The sequence below is a fragment of the Eurypyga helias genome, unplaced genomic scaffold (assembly GCF_000690775.1).
Source record: "Eurypyga helias isolate BGI_N326 unplaced genomic scaffold, ASM69077v1 scaffold5715, whole genome shotgun sequence".
NCBI lineage: Eukaryota > Metazoa > Chordata > Aves > Eurypygiformes > Eurypygidae > Eurypyga > Eurypyga helias.
In genome coordinates, this window is record NW_010250714.1 from 74,721 (window position 1) to 84,940 (window position 10,220).

Below are 10,220 nucleotides of genomic sequence, written 5' to 3' on the forward strand. Positions count from 1 at the left end.
GCATTCACCTTTTAAAATCTGTGGAAGTTTTTAGAGACCTGTATAAATGAAACAGGTGCCTCAAGACTGTCATGCTTACAGTCATGCTCATCCTTGCCTGAGAGTTCCAAGAGACTTGGGTCTTTCTGGAAGTATCTTTTCAGGGAAAAAAAAATCTATATACTAAAGAGCACTTTAATCAGCTGGAGTGAGGCTGAACTTTTCTCCAAAACTTTTTTGAACAAGGTGCCAAACACATTGAAGTGAGAAGTCAGAGACGAGCTCTTGTCACAAGAGGATGCGCATCAAAGCAGACTGTGATGCTGATGGCTCCTCTGCCTCGTGTCCTCATAGTAAAACTTGGTCCCTCCCCAGGACATACGTCTTAGCCAAAACACAACCTATGGGGATAGCTGTGGGGCAGCAGCAAAATGACTTAGGCATGGTGGTTTGGCTGTGGGGCAGGAAGGTCCTGGGGGCAGCTCAGTGGGCATCTCCAGGACAGAGGAGGAGAGAACACATCACTGAAAATTCCTTTTTGACAATAAGCCCTGTGAGCCTCTGACTAGCCTGGGGTTACAGGGTTTTGAGAGGAAGAAGGGGTCATCGCTACTATATTTTTCCCTGCACGATGCCCGTCTTTGCTTCCTGACAGATGCAGCAGATCACTGGAGAGGGTCTTTAGCATAGGGAGCGTGCCGAGACCATGCGCTGGCTCTCCGTGTCAACGTTATCGCTCGCTGTCACATTTCGAAAGAGGAAGCGAGTCTGTGCCGCGCACGCAGAGAACAAAGCCCTCGCAGAGCCGAGTGAGAGTTACAACTTGTCAGCACGTCTCTCAGCCTGCCGAGGGCCAAACATGAAACACAAAAAAGGCCTGAAATGAGGGAAAAAGGGGGAAATAATAGCACAGTGAGCTCTCAAGCTCAGAAAAGGCTTGCTATAAAACAGCACCTTCGCTCTCTGTCTCTGATTCTTTGCCACCGATGAAGGGTAGAGATGACTCCCTTTAGCACAGTTACAGTACTGTTAGAGTAATAGGGACCAGAGCCAGGTTGAGATCTGGCTTGCACAGCCCTACTTTCTCCATACACACCAAAAAGCACTGCTAGCCAAAAAAACATTACTAGTCGTGATGAAATCTGAGGTGGAATGAGGTTATTGAGGGTTATATTTTCCCATGAGGACAGTGAAGTTCACTGGATGGAAACTCACATTTCTAAGACTCAGATTTTGCCCTGAACCAGGGAATTAATTTCTCCAGGTTCTAACCGTAGGCAGGAGTGGGATAACTGCATTTTATATTTGCTGATCTGGTCATAGCTGTGTTGGTGGCAGAAATAATTCTATCATTGCACTGTGAATGTCCATATTGTTGATTTACACTTGCTAAAGACCTTGTTTCAGGAAACTTTGCAGATTTATGCTTACTGATCATTTGGTCCAGGTGTATAATTTTATATTTCGAGTACTTTTAGCATGGGTAATATAGCAAGGTAAGAGAAAGACAACAGTATAGTCAGCACTGTGCATGGGTAAAACAAAGGACCAACCTCAGTCCAGTCCTGTAAAAATAGAGATGCAGCTGTATAAAATGAGTGGAGAAAATTGTCTGAAAATAAGACACCAACATCCCCACTCTGTATGGACTCACTCTTATATTGCCAGTTGTTGTTAATATAGATGGTAGTAGATGAGTCCTTCAGGCTCTCTTGTCTAATTAAAATTAGATGAAGCAGAGCACTGACAACAGAAAATTACTTAACAAATATTTGTCTTGTTCCTATCATGGGATTGTGCTGCATCTCCTTCTTTTCATACCCAAACTGGTAAGGTATTGAGTTTCCTCCTGTAAGCCTCACATGCTGTTAATCTTAGATATAGATTAAGAGATGCCCATCCTCCTGCAGTCACTGTATGGAAGTGCATGGCCTCTGGCCGCCAGCTCTCCCTATTCGCTCTCCTTTGTGAGTTGCATAGCACAGCGTTTCAGGTATGTGCATGGGAAATGCATTTTAAGACCGAGTTGTGGTTGAAAGGCAAGACTTTATCTAGCTCCCGGATGACCAAGGAGACTAGTTCATTAAGCCTAAAGGAAAAAAAAAATGACAATGATGGTCCTTCAGAGATTTCAGGACCACCCAGCAATACTACTTTCACAGAAGCAGAGCCTTAAGTCAGTCAGTAAGAGTTAATAGGTGGTGTTGGGCTGAGCTGTGAAGGATTTAAAAAGACCACTGGAAAGAAGGAACTCTGCAAAGAGACAGGCAAGGCAAGATTTGCCCCTAAGCTCTCCCATCTCCCTGCATGCTAGGGAAGAAAATGGTGGAGAAAAGCTCTGCTGGTGCAACCCACCAGTATGTCACATACACCCACTACAACCAACGCATGTTTGTTGTGAGTTCAGGAAACAAGAGCCGGGATCAGTCATGGGACTGTCACCATAGACTGCCAGATAAGGGCTGACTGAACTGTGTGAGCGGAGAGGTTCCATGCCTTCTCCTGGCCGAGCTCACCCCTGAAACGTGCTTGCAAATGGAGTTACCAGCGATGCCAGCACCTGGAGTAAACTGCTTCTGCAGCAGGAGGCTGTTTATGAACTATTCTTTACTGCTGGCATTGCACCCGTCTCATTTTCACCTTTCTTAAAGGTTAACCTCATTTCCCTCTATTAGTTGGTTTTAGCGAATGCCATTCGGCACGGCAGTTAAAGAGCTCTGTCAGCAGATGGAAATGACAGTGGCATTTAAAGCCAGTTGGAGTTGAGAGTTGGGGGGGTGGGAGGGTGGGTGGAAGAAATAATCTTCAATAAAGCGTTTGCAGGGGGATGCTAAGTGACATCAAAGGAGTCTCACTTTCCCCAGCGGGAGGAGAGATCTTTACTTAATGCACTGAGTGGGAGACGTTTCCCCTGAGTTTGAAGCCAGCCCAAATTCAGGGAGATAAAATGGCTGGGGGGCTCCAGACCAGGATACAGGACACCCCACATATACGGGAAACTTCTTCCTGGGTCCAGCAGGACTTACTTCCAGCCAAGGGTGTGCTGAGTATTGCTTTCACTAATGGAAGGTTAGAGTAGGTTGGTTATAAATTTTACTGCAACCTCGGTGTCACACGCTGCCATTGCTGCATGGTCACAGTTTTCCTGTGTTCCCTCACTGACCTGCTCTTCTGTTTTAAAACCTGGGGTCAGGCTTGTAGGAAAGTCTGCCACTCAGAGGAGGGATGAGTTTGCTTGTGGTGGAGATTTCACAGGGGTTTGTTTTTCTTTTCCTTATTGGAACAGTGTTGAAAGGAGAATGGGAAAACAGTCTGAATGAAGGAATTATATACAGACCCTCAAACCCTAGCCCAGAAAATGTAAGATCAGCATCCTTCAGGCTCTTCTGTCCTTCTGATCCTTCCTCACCAGATCTTCCCGGGCATGGGTGTTAACGCGCCATTCTGCACCAGGGCAAATCTGCAATACCCAGCAGCAGCAGGGACACACAGAGCAGCAGTTCAGCAAACCGACGGTCTGATCCAAAGCCTGCAAGGCTCTGTGGCACACTTTTTCATTAACTTCAATAAGATTCAGCTGTAACCCTGAATCCCCGATGTTTATTTCAAACACTGGTGTAGCATCACCAGAATACAATGTTTCTTCGCATACGCACCTTGGGGTAATGGTTTAAATGGGTATGTGGATAAGTCAAGCCAGATCCTGCCAGGCAGCGTCCTGAAGCAGACCCATTCATTTCCTGGGTCATTTGTTGAGCTGGTCAGAGCATTTCAAAGGAATGGTTATCTAGCCTAACATGTAGTTTTGTAAAAGGCAAAGCGTTCCCCTGGAACACGTTCATTTCAATGAGATTTTTGCCAGGGGACATTTTTTTTTAAATTAATGTATCGAGTTTTCATTTCAGGAGGTACAAATCTGTCATTTAAACGGAATCTTTTTGATTAATTTTGTTTCAAGTCTGTATTGTATTAAATCGGTAAGAACACAAGAGCTTCTGGTTTAGGTTAGACCAAAGGTTTGTCTAGTCCAGCATCCTCTGCTCCAGCAGTGCCCATGAGAAAGAGTAAGAGCAAGGCTTTTATAAAGAGTCACCCTTCCCTTAATATCCTCTGGCTTCCAGCAGACAGAGATTCAGTGACTAAGACAGATTTTGCATCTGGATCTTCATGTTTAATAGCAGTGAGTGGACACAACCACCACTAATCTGTTTCATTCTCCTTGGAGCTAATTTATGACTTCTGCGTTCGGCAACATCCCATGGCAAAACATCTCTCATTTATTCATATAGTGTATGAAAATGTACTCTCTTTTGTCCAACTGAAAACCACAGCCATTCTGCTTTATATATTTTATGTTTTGACGTTATTAAGGCAAAGTCTTCTTGTTCCTCTGAGACATTTCACAACTGAAGAACTTCCATTTCACAAGAACTTTGGCCTCCCCAATTCAAAGTGGAAGCGCATTTTTTTGAGGCATCAGTATTTCCCTTAGAAAGAAAATTCCATTTTTCATCCAGTTTCAGTCATTTCATTATACCAGTGTAATTGAGGGTGACAGCAACAAAAATAATAATAAAACAACCCACAACAAAAAACCTGCTTAGGCACACTGGGAAGAATTGGAGAGAATGAATGAAAGTTTCACAAGAGCAGCTTCTTTCTCCCAGCGGGGCTAGGAGAGTCACAAGGTCAGGTTAGCTGGACCAGTCAGCCCAACCTGATCACACTGGTTTTATGCCATGCCCCTACCTTATAGTTTAAATGCCTGTAAGACAAATTTATTCCAAAAGATTTGGATATTCCAATATTCCAGAGGAGTCCAATTCTCACCATTTTCATCTATAAAATCCCTAGAGTGGGACTTCCATCTAGATAGAGTGGGACTGGCTTAAGGAAAGATGCACCTTCATTCTAGGTGATCTGCCTTCTGTGGAAAAACTTTTAAGGTCTCCTTGTAGTCAGTGGGATGTCTGAGGGATTTAATGTTTGGATCCCATTTAAGTTCATATCTCGAATAATAATCTGCAAGTGGGCATATGTACTCCATGCCCCGCTCTGCTGTCCACATCCATAGGCAAATCCTTACTGGATTTCAGTTCTTGCTCTGTAAAACAGAGTGAAATTGCAGACTATTTCCAGCCTCTTTATTTTTCTGTTTATGGTTACAGACAGGACTGTCCCTTTCCATGCTCACCTAAACTGCCTGGCACACACCACTTTTGATTTTAGCTGCAGATTCCAGATACAAGCGTCAGACAAATATTACACAAAACTTCTGTGTGAAATATAGCTTCATAACCAAAGTGAGCATTAGGCCCAGAGCAATGTGATGTAGGAAAGGTGTTATTGAGACCTATGAGACATGCTACTTGGATTCCTTTATTATTATTGTATTCTTTTTCCTCTCCTTCATTTTCTTTGTTTGTAGACAAGGGGATGGAGAGGAAGAAAGCCAGTAAGTTTATAAAAGCAAAAGAGAAAGGAGTTGAGGCATTCTGTGGAGATCTTTAATGACATTCTGTATAATTTGAAAGTGGGGAGGGAAGGGGGAGAGAAAAAGGGAATTAGCAAAAAAACTGGCAAAAGAAAAGTGGAATGTGGAGAGAAGCGTGTGGATGAATTTTAATGCAATCAGAAAGCTGTAATAATGGTAATAAAGGAATATATTCAGACGTCAAGAGAGGGAGAAGGGAACAGGACCCGCGACGCCAGAATTTAAATTAGACATAGGCGTATAATTCTCTTTTCTTCCCCCCCCCCCCCCCTTTTTTCAAATGAAGGAAATGGAATTTTTAAGCACAGCGAAAGAGGGATTAACAATTGGCAGGTTTTCAGCCCTTTGTCTTTTGGCGAATCCCATTTAATCACCGTCTTTAATATTAAGGAGGCTGTGGCCGTGCAGGGCTGTCTCAGGCTTGGGGGAAAAGGGATGATATACAGAGGAAAAGAGAGATAACACTTAGGTTCAGGCAATTGTGAGGAAGTGTTTCAATTACCTCCACTGAAGTCTTTAAAAACTGAAGTTTAATTTGATCTGAAATGTCGTCACAGCTCCTGTAAGAGAAAATATGTCCTTCCCACCCCCGGCTCCTGCCCATGTCTTTGCTGTTCCAACAGTCCTCAAGTGCTTCAAGGCTGGAGTGCTACCATGGATTAATGTCCTGGCCTTCTAGGTTTCTGGAAAGGGTTTCAAAGCCCCAACAGGTCACCAGTGAGATGAGTTTAGGAACTGAAACTTATTTTCCTGACATACCAGCCTTGACACCACTGACCCTGCGGAGTTTGTCAAGAAGCTTCTAAGCTTTGCTCTGCATGAGCATGAAAACCAAATGGCCCTTCAGGCTCAGCCTCAGCCTTGTGTGGCCATAGAGTGAAAAAAGGATCTTACACATAGGAATTAAAATGTGTTAAATTCCTCAGAACCAAAGGCTGTTGGAGTTGCATTCAAATCTGAGCTGCCCCTGAAAGATGAATGTAAAAGTGTGGTGTATTTCAGTGGTCATTTAAGGTGTCATTTGATAGTACAAAACAGTATTCTTCTTCACCTCCTTCTTCTTTAGGAAATCTATCAAGCTGGGTAAAGGAAACATCTGTGGGTTTTCAGGAGGAAGAAGCCCAAACAGCCACAGAAAATCCTGCAAAATTTAGTTTCAGCAAAGCTTCTCACCTCTGCACTTTGATGTTGGGTCTCCTTAGGTGCTTTTCTCACATAAACATTTCCAAGGGTGTTCCCGGGAAATGGGAACTGTAAGCACAGGCTGCTAATATGTAAGGAAAGAGGCAAGTGGAGTGTTTTTCATTATTAGAAGGCTGATTTGAATTCAGATATTCTTCCTATTGTGAAGTGATGGTGAAGAGAAAGTGGGTGTTTGGGCTATACATTGAATTTAGAAAGATCAGATTTTCACTCCTTAGTCTTTTCCTAAAAAGCATCGCCTCATGAATCTTTCACAAAAATATTCCAGTTGGGTGTTTCAGATAATGAATGAACTTGGAAGAATTATGATCTGTCAGGCACAAATCAGGCAGAGACTTTGTGCTTTGCATGACACCAGGTTTTAGACTGCTCTCACCACCAGCTTCCCTAAGCAAGGGCTACTAATAAAGTGGCTCATTGCAAGTTGTTTTCCCAGCTCAATATCAAATACCATAAAACCTGTCATTTAAGATCTGCACAGGGAATAGCATCTCTTGGCAATGGACAGTTGTGACGGCGCTGTTCAGCAAGTCAGAACTACTGGTATTTGTCTTGGGGTTATAATATTCTCAGCTGTACAAGAAGAGTCTGCTGTTAAAGAATTGTTTAGGCTATGTCTTCATGGCAGGGTTTGCTTGGCCTGTTGCCCAAATTTTGTCCATAACCTATCTGCACAGAGGAAGCTTGAGTGTGTTTTCATCTGAACAGTGCAGATGGGGTTTAAGGTTGGATTTCACTTCAGTGAAGGTAGACAGCAGGTCTTGCCACAGGAGCACGGGCCAGCCAAGCCTAAACAGCTTAGCTTCATCCTCTCCGTCTCAACTATCTTCTCTGTCTCCTTCCATCTTTTGTCCTTTCTCGGCACTTTATCCATCCTGCTCATATATTTGTCATCCCAAACGTTTTCTGGACATGGTTTAGCAGCTGATGTAGAGTGAAGACCTCCTGCAGTCCCCTGGCAAACAGGTCTCTCTGCTCAGGAGGATAGCACTGTAATACTGATGAGAACCCCAAAAGCAGAGAACAAGCCCAAACACATTTAATTAAAAAACATAACCTTAGACTTTGTGTTGACTGTTAGGAAGCATGTTAAATTCCTTTCCAGTTGCTTATAGGGCCAACAGCAGCCGACATCTGTGTTCTCTTGGACAGCTGCACCTAGATCACTGTGGCATTGCCTTTAGGGCTCACTCTACAGCAGGACATGAAAATCTGTCCCTAGAAGATGACTCAAAGATCCACACTGAGTGTCATTGTCATTTGCAAAGGCAGAGCTTTCTATTCAGAACTAAAGTCTGCCTTGACTTACCGCCACCATGGACTCCTCTGGCATGAAAAAGGAGTTGGAGAACCTCCAGCCACTTAAATCTGATAGAAACCATCAGAGGGTTCAGCCATAGAGCTGACCACCAGCCTGCCAGGTGCCTTTCGTTATTACTTCTGGAGCTCCCTGTATCCCTTGCTTGTGGCAGACACTGAGGAACCTCAGCAATGCCCAATATTGCCTGGTGCAAGCACCAATTATTCTTTTTGCAGATGGGGAAACTGAGACTGCCTTTTGCACTGGGTAATTCATTTAACTTCATTTCCACTGAGGCTGCTGTCCTTGGCAGAGATGTATTGTAAGTATTTAGTAACAGTATCTGCATGGTCATCCATCTCTGGTACCAAGAATAACAAATCCCTCTAAGAGAAAAGTGATTTTGCTTTCCACAATATCCAGAGAATGACTTGAAGTGGGGCCCAAGAGTCTCAGATACTAGTCTGAAATGCACAGACAGGAGCTTTGGCCAAGCTCTTGCATATCCTCATGGGGCAACTCTTCCATAACTGGATCAGGATTGATTTCTACTCTTTTCCAAAACAAGATCTATGGCCTGTCTACTGAAAATAGTTTGTGGAATGTTCAAAATAAGCAAAAGGAAGAGGTTCCTAACACAATGCATGATTAAGCTGCAGAATATCTTGCTGTAGGATATGGTGGATGCTCACAGTTCACATTGGTTCAAGAGCCCACCAAACAATTACATCAAAGAAAGACACTTCAAAAACTACTGCATTAAAAAAACCCAAACCAAACCAAACCAAAACAAAACAAAAACCACTGCAGACTCCAAAATTCCCTAAACTGCTTAGCACTGGAGTGTAGAACAAGATCTTGGGGTATTGACAAAATTGATTACTGTATTGTTGTACTCTTTTGTAGACATCTACCACTGGCCACTGCCAGAAGCAGTGCACCTAGTCAAACAGACCCACTCTCTGTTGTGCAGCTGTTCTTTCACTCTGTATACAGGATCCAAGTCAAGGCTCAGAGTGCGGCCAAGCAATTACACAAGCTAAATCCTTCAAACTAAGTTTTTCAGGTGCAACAGTGAAGAGTAACACACCTGTGGGATGAACTTCCTTCTTTGTGCAGGAGAATTATGCTCCCACACCTGGGTTTACATTCATTTGCACTTGTCCCCATCACACAGCTGTTCAGATTAGCTGTTATTCTCTCTAGCCCGGGTGTCTCAAAGCCTCTGTCTCCAGCAGTCAGAGACCAGCAGCTGTGCAATCATATCTGCTAATGTATGGGATATAAAGAATCTGTTAAGTAAAACCAAACGGGGGATGGAGCAGAAGAATAGATCAGCACAAAGAAATCACTCCTGCTAAGATGTGATTAGGGATGCCCCCAACACCCAGATGCAAAAAACAGGTGAACTCAGCAAACATTTTAAAGCCTGCAGCAGAATTAGGCCCTTGTGCGTGTTGTTTGACATGGGGAGGGGGAATGAAAAAGAGGGAATTAGGAGCCGGTGCGGGTGGAAGGAGTATTCAGTTGCAATTGTTTGGAGTTAGGTAGCGTTAGGTTTCTGTTGTTTCCAGAGCAGGTTTGGTTTTTCGTTGTTGTTGTCGGAGGTTTTTTCCCCTGTCCTAATTTTTGAAACACCTCCATTTTACAAGGTTCATGTATTTTCCAGTAAGGTACCATGGAGAAGATAATTAGCTAATTTACAATTAGCTACAACAGAATTTGTAATCGCTTCCCCTGTGGAAAGGGCTGTAATCATCATCACAGAGCTGTAGGACTGCTGTGAAAATGGCAATAGGAGTGTGCAGCCCAGGCCCCAGGAAATGCCCTGCTTTTAGCCTATTGATCCGCCTGATTAGCAGGGGTTGAGGGGAGTGGCGGGGCACTCTGGCTTGAGAGGGGAGCCAGTTTGAGCTGGCAGATTTGAGTTCAGAACTCAACACAAACTTCAAAATGTTTAGGGCACCTGCATCTCAACCCTCTGGTCTATAGCTCCTCCTTTCTTCTTTGACCAAGGAGAAGGCCTCATCCAAGACTGTCTGAAAAAAAGCCCAGGTTTATAGTTCTTTTTCCTCACTGTGTCTTTGGCACATTTCTGATCCCACTGCATGGACTTGGGATACTGGTGGATGAAAAGCGGGACATGAGCTGTCAGTGTGTGCTGGCAGCCCAGAAAGCCAACCATATCCTGGGCTGTATCCAGAGAAGTGTGGCCAGCAGATCGAGGGAGGGGACTCTTCCCGT

General features: G+C 43.9%; 1 protein-coding gene across 1 annotated transcript in view; it reads left to right on the forward strand.

The window, feature by feature from the left end:
- Nucleotides 1–685: 685 nt before the first annotated feature.
- The window catches only part of LOC104509721 (CUGBP Elav-like family member 4), a 74,928-nt gene continuing 65,393 nt past the window's right edge, over nt 686–10,220 (forward strand). Inside the window, exon 1 of the mRNA XM_010151757.1 lies at nt 686–788. Within this exon, the coding sequence (XP_010150059.1) occupies nt 686–788 (103 nt within the window). The remainder of the gene's footprint in view (nt 789–10,220) is intronic.